At 50.6% G+C, this 12237-nt stretch overlaps 1 protein-coding gene across 2 annotated transcripts in view; it reads left to right on the forward strand.

Moving 5' to 3' along the window:
• BANP (BTG3 associated nuclear protein) overlaps positions 1–12237 on the forward strand; it is a 99187-nt gene that overhangs the window by 35310 nt on the left and 51640 nt on the right. For both annotated transcript variants that reach the window (XM_071567306.1, XM_071567305.1), the window contains exon 7: positions 4763–5002. In XM_071567306.1, coding sequence (XP_071423407.1) covers positions 4763–5002 — 240 coding nt within the window. The remainder of the gene's footprint in view (positions 1–4762; positions 5003–12237) is intronic.

The following is a 12237-nucleotide window of genomic DNA, read 5'->3' on the forward strand; positions in this document are numbered from 1 at the left end:
AGTGTATCCCAGTGGGAAAACCAGGAGCAGCTCCATGTCCGTCCTCTCCCTGGGCAGGAGAGCACAGCCAGAGGGAGCCTCGGAGCTCCAGCAGCCCCTCTCTGGCTTTTGTCCTCTTGACAGGACTTTTCTTGCTGCAAACCTCAGCCTGGCTCCTCCTGTTGCCACAGAAATCCGTGTTTGTATGGCAGCCCCTGGCACGTCCCTGCCCAGTGCTGGGCTGGGAGAGAGAGGGATGGGCTCAGTGCAGGAAGAGGCTCCCAAAACAGCATGGAAAGGTGAACTAGGTCTGGATCCAGTAGAAGGGAGATGAAGGGAAGTCCTGTGATCCCCAAAACAGCATGGAAAGGTGAACTTGGTCTGGATCCAGTAGAAGGGAGATGAAGGGAAGTCCTGTGATCCCCAAAACAGCATGGAAAGGTGAACTAGGTCTGGATCCAGTAGGAGGGAGATGAAGGGAAGTCCTGTGATCCCCAAAACAGCATGGAAAGGTGAACTAGGTCTGGATCCAGTAGGAGGGAGATGAAGGGAAGTCCTGTGATCCCCAAGAAAGCATTGCAGAGGAGCTAGAAATGAGTGTCCTGGGGATGAGGTTCTGAGTGCAGAGGGGGAACAGGATTCATCCCACAGGACTTGGTGTGTGGGAACAGAAATGGTCAAGAGCCACTTCTGTGCTGATACAGCATTGGGGGTGACAAAAGGCAGGAAGTGCCTTTCCATGTAGCACCCAAAATGCAGAGAGGTCATTGGGAAAATTCCCAGAATTCCAGGACAGCTGGGGTTGGAAGGGCCCTCTGGGGACGCCCCACTCCAAGCCCCCTGCCCAGGTGACACAGGGACACATCCAGGTGGGTTTGGGATGTCTCTGGAGGGGACACTCCATGCCCTGCCTGGGCAGCTGCTCCAGGCTCTGCCACCCTCCTGGCAAGCAGTTCTTAATTAAGGAAAGCAAAATACTTCAGGGCAAAACAAGGAAAGTGTGTGATTATCTGAGTTGCAGGTGACTTGAGTGCATTTCTGCTCCCTTAATTTTGAGCAGAGTGTGTTCTTTGCCTGTGCCTTCCCTGCCAGGTCCCTGCAGCCTTTCAGGAGGGGCAGCACTGGGGGTGTGTGCAGGGCCCAGGCAGTGGGGGGATGTTCCAGTGCATGTGCTGAACAACCCCAGATTCCCTCCAGATATTGCATATGCAGCCTGATAATGCACATCCAGAACCATTCCAAAGCATTAAGGGCTGTTTGAGTGGAGGAGCTTCAAATGATGCAGAGTTAGTCAATAGTTTTTCTGTGCTTAATTGTCCAGAGGGAATTTCCATCCAATTCCCAATCTCTTTTTTCTTTATTATTCCATCTCCCCCCACACCAGAGCTCAGAGTGTTTCTGCCTCCTCAGAACTGCACTGGGTTTCCTCCTCTCACCAGATTTTATGTGCCAGTCTTGTCTTTGCTCCCTGCAAAGTGCCAGATGTGTTGGCAGCCTGGGAGGAATTATTTTTGGATATAATAAAGAATAATTCAGCTTTTGTGCCCTGCAGTGAGACAGTAGGTTCATGGTTAACTCCAGTCATGCAAGTCCTGCTTAATGCAAAATGGTTATAAACTAAATTCCCTTTCTGTTGAAACTTTTCAAGCAGGAGGAAAATGCAGGAGATAATTTAATGGGGGGATTGTGGTCATAGGTCAGAATAACAAGATAGTGTCTTTTTTTCCAGGCTGTGAGCAATAAAAGAACAGTTGCATGTGGTAAAAACAGTATGTTCTGGACTCAGTGCCAGTAGAAAAAAAGGGATTATTTTGCAAATTGAAGAAAGTCTTTGGTTCACGTGGGTTAAAAGTGTGTTAAACGAGTCTGCAGGCAAAAGGTGTTCCACAAGGAGGAATAGATCCAATATCCTATGGCTGACAGCAGCCCTGTCAGCTGGGGAGGAAATCACTTTGTCATAGGATGAGAAGAATTGATTCAGCCTTCCTAGAACTGCTTTGAAAAACGTACACATTTGTCCAGAGATGCTTTGGCCTTGCCAGCTCTGCCCAGATTTTTAGAAACCAGGCCATTTATCTTGAGAAACAGCCTGTTGTTTTCCCAGAGAGTGTTCAGCAGACTTGTGGTGAGCCCAGACACAGTGACATCCAAACCCAGCTGGAATTTCTGCCAACCACCTGATTGTCTGGGTGGCACCTGGTGCTGGCAGCAGGAGGCAGCCAGTGTGCCCTTTGTAGGCTCAGGGAGAAGGGAGGCTCCAAGGAAATTGTCCTAGTTTGAAATATATCTATAAAACCATTTTGGGAGGCTGTAAAAGTGTGTTCAAACAGGGCATGAAGTTCTGATGTCAACAGACAAAAGTTTGAGGGCTGAGTTGCTACGTGCAATAATAAATATTTTTCCTTACAAATTATTAGGTATCAGGAAGAAATCCTTCCCTGGGAGGGTGGGGAGGCACAGGTTGGGCAGAGAAGCTGTGGCTGCCCCAGCCCTGGGAGTGTCCAAGGCCAGGTTGGACAGGGCTTGGAGCACCCTGGGCTGGTGGGAGGTGTCCCTGCCCATGGAAGGGGTGGCACTGGATAATCTTTAATGTCCCCTCAACCCAAAGCACTGCAGGGTCCCCTGGCTGCATCCCAGCTGATAATCTGCTGTTCTGGTGCTATCTCAGCGTTGCACAACCCAAGGTTTGCTCCATCCTGTCATTACTCACTGCAGTAAACCTGCCCTGCCACGTGGAGTGACTCAGCCCAGGGGTCACGGGGGAAAGGCAGCTTTGAGTGTTTGAGCTGCTTTTATGTTGCATTTTATTTACTGCCTTTGGCTTGGGGTCTGATAAAGCTCAGGCTGCTCAGCCCAGGCCAGGATTTGGAAACACAGATGCTGTTCAGGGTCATGCTCAGGGTGGAAAGGAGGTGCTGGTGGGTCTGAGCTCTGTCACCTTGTTTGGTGGCAAAGGGCTGTGGCCCCCAGGAACCCGTGACTCTGGAGGCACCACCAGGCTGCCCTTTAAAGTCACTCCATGGCAGGTCAGTCAGGGAACTGCCTGGGTTGTTCTCCATCAATCCCTGCAGAGCTCTGGCGTGCAGGGCTGTGGTGACCCTGAGCCAGGAGGCCTCGTGTTCCTGCCCAGGGCTGAGCAGACACAGACACCAGACCCAAATGGTTCCTGTCAGGGAACACTGAGGCACTGCTGGGATGTTCTTCTGCCCAGTTCTGTTATCTGGGATTTTGAGGTTTATCTGGAATGAGGCTCATCCTCAGTGCTGTGCTCTGTCCTGCACTTGAGCAGGGATTGGTCCTGGGCTCTGTTCTGGTTTCTGGTTAGTCTTGAATCCACTGACTTCTGGCATTGTCTGCGCTGATTAATGTAAATGAGGGCCTGGTATTCCTTTGAATTTAATTAATTTTATTTAATTAATTTAATTCGTAGTAGGCCTTTTTTTGTGCCAAACTGAGGAGCAGGAACAGATATAAATGTCCCAGTGAGGCTGTGTGTGTCACCCCCAGTGAGTGTGGGTGTCACCCCCGGTGTATGTGTGTATGTGACCCCCAGTGTGTGTGTGTGTGTCACCCCCAGTGAGTCTGTCACCCACTGTGTATGTGTGTGTGTGTGTGTGTGTGTGACCCCCAGCGTGTGTGTGTGTCACCCCCAGTGAGTCTGTCACCCACTGTGTATGTGTGTGTGTGTCACCCAGTGTGTGACCCCCCAGTGAGTGTGTGTTCACCCCAATGTGTGTGTGTGTGTCACCCCAGCGAGGCTGTGTTACCCCTATGTGTGTATGTGTGACCTCAGTGGCTGTGTCACCCCATGTGTGTGTGTGTGTCACCCCCAGTGAGTGTGTGTGACCCCCGTGTGTGTGTGTGTCACCCCAGTGAGTGTCACCCCATGTGTGTGTGTGTGTCACCCCCATGTGTGTGTGTCACCCCCATGTTGTGTGTGTGTCACCCCAGTGAGTGTCACCCCCATGTTGTGTGTGTGTCACCCCAGTGTCACCCCCATGTGTGTGTGTGTCACCCCAGTGAGTGTCACCCCTATGTGTGTGTCACCCACAGTGTGTGTGTGACCCCCAGTGAGTGTGTGTCACCCCAGTGTGTGTGTGTCGCCCCAGTGAGTGTCACCCCGTGTGAGTGTGTGTCACCCCAGTGAGTGTCACCCCCGTGTGTGTGTCACCCCATGTGTGTGTGTGTCACCCCCATGTATGTGTGTCACCCCCATGTGTGTGTGTGCCACCCCAGTGAGTGTCACCCCTATGTGTGTGTGTGTGTCACCCCAGTGAGTGTCATCCCGTGTGAGTGTGTGTCACCCCAGTGAGTGTCACTCCGTGTGTGTGTGTGTCACCCCCATGTATGTGTGTCACCCCCATGTGTGTGTGTGCCACCCCAGTGAGTGTCACCCCTATGTGTGTGTGTGTGTGTGTCACCCCAGTGAGTGTCACCCCATGTGTGTGTCACCCACAGTGTGTGTGTGACCCCCAGTGAGTGTCACCCCGTGTGAGTGTGTGTCACCCCAGTGAGTGTCACTCCGTGTGTGTGTGTGTCACCCCCATGTATGTGTGTCACCCCCATGTGTGTTTGTGCCACCCCAGTGAGTGTCACCCCCATGTGTGTGTGTGTGTCACCCCAGTGAGTGTCACCCCATTTGTGTGTGTGTGTCACCCCAGTGAGTGTCACCCCATTTGTGTGTGTGTGTCACCCCAGTGAGTGTGTGTCACCCCAGTGTGTGTTTGTCACCCCAGTGTGTGTGTGTCACCCCAGTGAGTGTCACCCCGTGTGTGTGTTGCAGAGGACTACCCCAACGGGACGTGGCTGGGGGACGAGAACAACGCGGAGATGCGCGTGCGCTGCCCCATCACGCCCGCGGACATGCTGCACATCAGCACCAACTGCCGCACGGCCGAGAAGATGGCGCTGACCCTGCTGGACTACCTGTTCCACCGCGAGATCCAGGCCATCTCCAACCTCTCGGGGCAGGGCAAGCACGGCAAGAAGCAGCTGGACCCGCTGATGATCTACGGCATCCGCTGTGAGTGTGTGCTGGGAGTGCCACGCTGGGTACCGGGAGGCATGAGGGGCACGGCGGGGCTGCCGCAGGGCTAGGGGGTGTCTGTGTGTGAGGGCATCTGGAGGCTGCTGTCATAGAGTCATAGAATGGATTGGGTTGGAAAAGACCTCCCAGATCATCAAGTCCAACCCTTGGCCCAACTCCAGTCCCTTTACCAGATCATGGCACTCAGTGCCACGGCCAGTGTCACCTTAAACACCTCCAGGGATGGGGAATCCACCAACAGAGAATCATAGAATGGGTTGGGTTGGAAAAGACCTCTGAGATCATCAAGTCCAACCCTTGATCCAACCCCACTGTGATCACCAGCCCAGGGCACGGAGTGCCCTGGGCTGGTGATCACAGTGGGGTTGGATCAAGATGTGGTGGATTCTCACTCCGTGCCCTGGGCTGGTGATCACAGTGAGGTTGGATCAAGACATGGATTCTCCCTCAGTACCACATCCAGAGAATCACAGAATGGATTGGGTTGGAAAAGACCTCCCAGATCATCAAGTCCAACCCTTGGTCCAACTCCAGTCCCTTTACCAGATCATGGCACTCAGTGCCACGGCCAAGCTCAGGTTAAAACCCTCCAGGGATGGGGAATCCACCCCCTCTCTGGGCAGCCCATTCCAATCCCTGAGCACTCTCTCTGCAAAGAATTTCCACCTGATCTCCAACTTCAATTTCCCCTGGCAGAGCTTGAGCCCATCGTGCCCCCTTGTCCTATTGCTGAGTGCCTGGGAGAAGAGACCAACCCCCACCTGGCCAGAACTTCCCTTCAGGCAGTTCCAGACAGTGCTGAGGTCACCTCTGAGCCTCCTCTTCTCCAGGCTGAACACCCCCAGCTCCCTCAGCCTCTCACCACAGCACTTGTGCTCCAGTCCCTTCTCCAGCCTCGTTGCTCTTCTCTGGACCCTCAGCATCCTCTGGGTGTTCACCACAACTCCTCAGTGCTGGATTCTCAGTTCAGGTTCCTTCCCAGCTCCCAGCTGTGAGTTCAGCAATGTGGGGGTGAAGGGGGTGAGTTAATGATGGTCAGGAGAGGATCAGGCACAGCAACATCAGAAGGTTTGAGCAGAAGGCTCAGAGTTTACAGCTCACAACTACTTTAGTCACATCTTCACCTTTTCTCTGCTCTTGTATCCAACTTCCCATCACACAGTTGGGCAGCTCACCAGGCAGACATGGAAACATTCCCCTGCCTAAAGGTGTCCCACGTTCTCCAGGTGGCTCCTTCCTCCCCAGGGGTGCACTCCAAATGCTTTCCTTAAGGATACACTCTGAGCTCCCCAAGATCAATCCCCTCATCAGTGACTTCAGACATCAGAGGATCCACAAACACACAGCAAATGCCACAGACCTGCTGCTTTCTCAGACAAATAACACAAATTGAAATACACTTCAGGTGCTCAAAAGGTGTGATCTTGAATCTTGCTTTTTTACTTCCCACTGATGGGTGTTCTTTCCAAAGATTTGCTGGGATTGTTGTGGCAGCTCTGCCATGGGAACCACCTCAGGGGGGTGTCCCAGCAGTGGGGTTTGAGTCTGCACTTTGAGGCTTTAATTTAAACATCCATGAAAACCCCACTGTCATCAGCCTTGCCAGTCACAGCTGGAGGGGCTCAAACCAACAGAAAGGGTTTGATTTTTTCCTTGGGCTTCAAGTTTCTTGCAGTTTGTCAGTGGAAAGATATTCTTTTTTTTTTTTCTGTAAGAAAAACACCGAGTAAATCTGTATTTAATAGAGCAGATATTTTCTAGAATCTGCAGAAAGTGCAGCAGATGAAGAGCTGTGTGCTTATTAAAAATTCTTGACCCTCTGCACAGGGTTTACCACAAGAGGGAGGGAAGGTTATCTTTGGAAGGATGAATTTTCCCTTGTGGGGTGGCAGTGGTAAAGAAAAGAGTTTTTGGGCAGGAAACCAAGATGACTTAAACACAATATATGTCATTAAATAGCTCATTACTTCAGCCCTGCTAAAAATGGAGACTTTTTCTGGTGAAATAGAAGAACATCCTTAGTTTTCTTTGCCTGACAGAAAATACAGGTTTGGTTCTTGTCAGATTTTGCAGCAATTTCCACGAGTGAGTTTGAAAAAAAAAACCAGATTTTCAAATTCAGAAATTTGAAAGAGATTTTGAAATAAAAAGGATGATTTTTTGTGTCATTGGAAGACACTGAGAGAAGATTTTGGAAGTTCAGCAAAGAAAATCTATCAGTAGTTCTTGAAAATAATGTAAATAATTAAATGAGAACAAAATAGCAAAATATATAATAATATATATTTTTATGTACATTTAATATATATTTTATCTATGTAATCTGTATGTTTATATCTATATTAGTGTGTGTGATGTTGTCAGTGTGTGATTTCTGTGCAAGCCTCTTGCTCTACATCGGGGTTTTTGCAGACTCTCACCTGTCATTTTGTCACTTATTTGTCAGGTTTAATTAATTAATTAATTAATGGATTAATTGATTGAGCCATTCCCCCTGTGCTGTCCCTCCAGGTCCCTTCTGGTACCATAAACAAACATTACAGTTACTGAAGTTGTGCTCTATAAATACTGAATATAATTAGTACTTCTGGTTTTTTTAGTGTTCCACTTTATTACTGTATTTTTATTAACTGTGCCCATTGTTCCTTTTACAGCCTTTTTTTTTTTTGCCTTTTCTCTCTGTCTTCCTTTCATTTCCTGTTTATAATTCTGGGCTTCTCGTGTCTCATTTCTGGGTATCATTCCAGTTGGAGGTGCTCAGTGACATGCTGTGGTTTCATGGAGTAAACCAGGATGCTCCAGGCTGGATTGTCAGCACTTGCAGACCTTGAATTCCAGGCCTTGAATTCCACCAGGGCAGTGTTGGACAGCTCCAAGAGAAATTATCCACTTGGCATTTTGGCCTATCCCTTTGTATCAGCCCTGGGAATGGATGGATTTCTGTTATTTGGATTGTTAATTGTCATTTCAATCCGTCCCCCTTGATGAGGAATGACAGGCAGCTTGGGAATGACTCAGGCTCTGGATACTCTGGAAGTCTGGGGGAAGAGGATGGGATATGGGAGAGTGACAATGCTCCAACTAATTTGCTGGGGATCTCTACTCTGTCTCTTCCTTCTGTAGGATATCAGTTACTCTTCCAAGCTGTAGTAGCCTCAACAGGAGTTATGTGGTTTCTGTCTGATGGATGAGCTCAGCTTGTGGTCCCTGGAAATCCTTTTTGCCAACATTTTCTTCTCCCAGAGATAAATCCCACTGACTGGAGTCCTTGGGAAATAGCAACGTACTCCAGCCTGTTCCTGTGGTTTAATCAAAGAATCCTGCACTGGTTTGGCTTGGAAGGGACCTTAAAGCTCATGTGGTTCCACCCCTTGCCATGGGCAGGGGCACCTTCCCCTGGCCCAGGTGCTCAGACTGATGCTGTGGCACATTCCTGCTCCACTGCCAGGCCATGGCTCAGGGCAGGACAGGTGGCACTTGGTGTGTGCAGAGGGAGGACATGCCCAGCTCTGCAGCATTGGGCCTGTGGCAGGAGGGCAGTGCCAGAAGGTCCTCCTGAGCCCTGTGCTGGTCCAAAAACCTCTGCTCTGAGTCTCACCAAGGGCCTTCCTGCAGCTGACACTGCCCAAAGGCTGTGTCTGGCTCCTGGTGAAGTCCATGAGTGGTGATTGTTAGAGACAGAATTTGGGGAGAGAGGGAGGAGGGAGAGTTGGTGACTGTTAGAGGCAGAATTTGGGGAGAGAGGGAGGGAGAGTTGGTGACTGTTAGAGGCAGAATTTGGGGAGAGAGAGAGAGAGGAGGGAGAGTTGGTGACTGTTAGGGACAGAATTTGGGGAGAGAGAGAGGAGGGAGAGTTGGTGACTTAGGGATAGAATGAGAGGGAGGAGGGAGAATTGGTGACTGTTAGGGACAGAATTTGGGGAGAGGGAGGAGGGAGAGTTGGTGACTGTTAGGGACAGAATTTGGGGAGAGAGAGGAGGGAGAGTTGGTGACTGTTAGAGACAGAATTTGGGGAGAGAGGGAGGGAGAGTTGGTGACTGTTAGAGACAGAATTTGGGGGGAGAGAGAGAGAGAGGAGGGAGAGTTGGTGACTGTTAGGGACACAATTTGGGGAGAGAGGGAGGAGGGAGAGTTGGTGACTGTTAGGGACAGAATTTGGGGAGAGGGAGGAGGGAGAGTTGGTGACTGTTAGGGACAGAATTTGGGGAGAGAGGGAGGAGGGAGAGTTGGTGACTTAGGGATAGAATAAGGAGGAGGGAGAGTTTGCAGCGCTGCTGGACTGGCTCATCCTCAGGAGAGCGAGGAGCAAAGTCAGGCAGTTCAGCACATCTTAAAAGGAAAGCAGTGCAAGGAAGCATTTCCTGCTCTGCAAATCCTGCCCTGCTGTGGGCCCAGCACCCTGGGGAGGGCTGTGTGCTGCTGCTCCTTCCACACCAGCCTGGCTGCAGTGCAGGAGCTGCTGCTGCTGTGGGGATCAGTTCGGTGCTGCCACATGGAGGGCAGTGATCACCCCTTTGGAGGCTGGGCAGGCAGGCATGGGCAGAGCCCGCTGAGTTTATCTCTGCCCACAGTTCTCATGAGTGGCATCACTGCTGGCACTGCCTACAGGCTGCAGTTTGTGCTGCCTCCCCTTTGCTTCCTGCCTGGGCACCTCTTTATTCAGTTCCCCTCCTGGCCAGTTCCTGTGCCCAGACTGAGGGAAAGGCAGCGATTTGGGGCAGTGGGATCAGTGGGGTGTTTTCTCTCTGCTGCTCACACTTCCCTCGTTGTTCCCGTGTTACACAAGTGAGGAATTGCATTTTCCATTCTTGGATGGAGCAGCCTCTGTCAGTCCCAGCTGTGATGTGTGTAACGTGATGGTGTGTGATGTGCTGTCAGGCCCTGCTGAGCTTTCAGGCTCTGCAGAAAATAGATGAATGCATGAGGTCACTTGGACCATCTCTTCCCCCAGTTGTTCCATCCTTTGATGCTCTCCCACTTTGGCCAGACTGAGTGCAAGTACGTGCTGAAGTGTGCAGGTCCTCAGTGCTGCAGAGCAGCTCCAGCAGGCTGGGAGCACAGAACCAGCTTTCTCAGGGACTGTAAGTGCTGCTTCAGGAGTGGGTGAGGAAAAGAGGGCGAGGTGGGTCAGTTGGAGAAGTGCTCTTTGGGGAAGGTACTGCTGCAACTGTTGTAACTCACTTGAACAAGTGCTGGTCTTGTGTGCATTTCAGACCTCCTTACATACTCCTGTCTGAACAAGCCCCAGCCCTGCTGTGAGAGCCCAACCCTGTGGGGAGCCTTGGGCTGTTTATTATCCATGTACTTACTGGGTGATGTCCTCCTTTATCAGCACTGCAGACCCATCAGAGCGCTGGAGTTCAGGGGAACAGGGAACTCTCTGTATCCCCAATCCCTGTTTGCTTTGGGCTCATTCCCCCCCAAGGAACTGCCCCAGTGCTGGGGGGGACTGCAGTGGGCAGTGCTGGAGCCCCTGCAGGGCCTGGCTCAGGGGGGTGCAGGGGCTGCTCTGCTCCCTCCACATGCAGGGGATGCTGCTGCTCACTCAGTGTCTCAGGCTCAGTCTGGCATAAATACAACCTCCTACTGAATCTCCAGTGGGCTCCAAACAAGAAATATTTATATTGAAAGTCTATAAACTACCACATTGAACTTTTACAGTGTGATTTTAGAAGACAGGGAGAGTGTAAGGAGGCGTCTGATCCCTGATGTTTGGAGAGGAAGAGCAGCTCAGCCACCAAGCACGGATTGATCCACACACAAATCCTGTGCATTCATCTGGAAAAGGCATTGCTGCCTGCAGGGAGGGCTGGGAGCTCACAGAGCCTCCTGGATGGGATTCCAGAGAGTCCCAGACTTTCCTGGCTTGCAGCTTCCTTTTCTCTTTCTCCAAGGGTTAAAAAGCCAGTGAAGAGGTGCCTGTGAGAAGATGAAAATAAATCCCAGAGCACTGGGGTTCCTGCTGGGCCATCCTTCCCAAAGCCACGAGCTCCTTGGGAAGGGGGGAGTGTGTTGTTCATCCACCAGGGAGTTTTTCTTGGCAGCACCTTTGCCATCCAGATGGGCTCCCGAGGCCGTGCTTGTGTAACAGGCGGCTGGGGAAGGGCTGGTGGGAGCAACACCCCTCCCTTTCCATGGGCTCTGCTCCTGGCACAGCACCTTGGGCTGCTCCAGGAGGCACAGACAGCTCTTGGGTCTCCTCTGTAAACTCGTGCCTGTCAGAGCCCTTGTTGTGTGTGGTGGTGGTTGTGTGTGGTGGTGGTTGTGTGTGGTGGTGGTTGTGTGTGGTGGTGGTTGTGTGTGGTTGTTGTTGTGTGTAGTTGTTGTTGTGTGTGGTTGTTGTGTGTGGTGGTGGTTGTGTGTGGTGGTTGTGTGTGGTGGTGGTTGTGTGTGGTTGTTGTTGTGTGTGGTGGTTGTTGTCTGTGGTTATTGTTGTCTGTGGTTATTCTGTGTGGTCGTTGTTGTCTGTGGTTATTGTATATGGTTGTTGTTTGTGGTTATTGTTGTGTGTGGTTATTGTTGTCTGTGGTTATTGTATGTGGTTGTTGTTGTCTGTGGTTGTTGTCTGTGGTTATTGTCTGTGGTTGTTGTTGTCTGTGGTTGTTGTTGTCTGTGGTTGTTGTTGTCTGTGGTTATTCTGTGTGGTCGTTGTGTCTGGTTATTGTATGTGGTTGTTGTTTGTGGTTATTGTTGTCTGTGGTTATTGTATGTGGTGGTTGTTGTGTGTGGTTGTTGTTGTCTGTGGTTATTGTCTGTGGTGGTTGTTGTTTGTGGTTATTGTCTGTGGTTATTGTCTGTGTATTGTATGTGGTTATTGTATGTGGTTTTTGGTTATTGTGTATGGTGGTTGTGTGTGGTTATTGTTGTCTGTGGTTATTGTTGTTTGTGGTTATTGTTGTCTGTGGTTATTGTATGTGGTTATTGTATGTGGTTATTGTGTGTGGTTGTTGGTTGTGGTGGTTGTTGGTTGTGGTGGTTGTTGGTTGTGGTGGTTGTTGGTTGTGGTGGTTGTTGTCTGTGGTTGTTGTTGTCTGTGGTTATTGTATGTGGTTGTTGTTGTCTGTGGTTATTGTGTGTGGTGGTTGTTGTGGGTGCACACACACACACACACACACACACACACACAGATCTATATTAGAAAGGAGATTTCATTCCAAAAGAGAAGCAGAGATGTGACCTCAACCCATTCCCTTCCTGACCTCAGGGAATTT

Source organism: Pithys albifrons, chromosome 12 (assembly GCF_047495875.1).
Source record: "Pithys albifrons albifrons isolate INPA30051 chromosome 12, PitAlb_v1, whole genome shotgun sequence".
Taxonomy (NCBI): domain Eukaryota; kingdom Metazoa; phylum Chordata; class Aves; order Passeriformes; family Thamnophilidae; genus Pithys; species Pithys albifrons.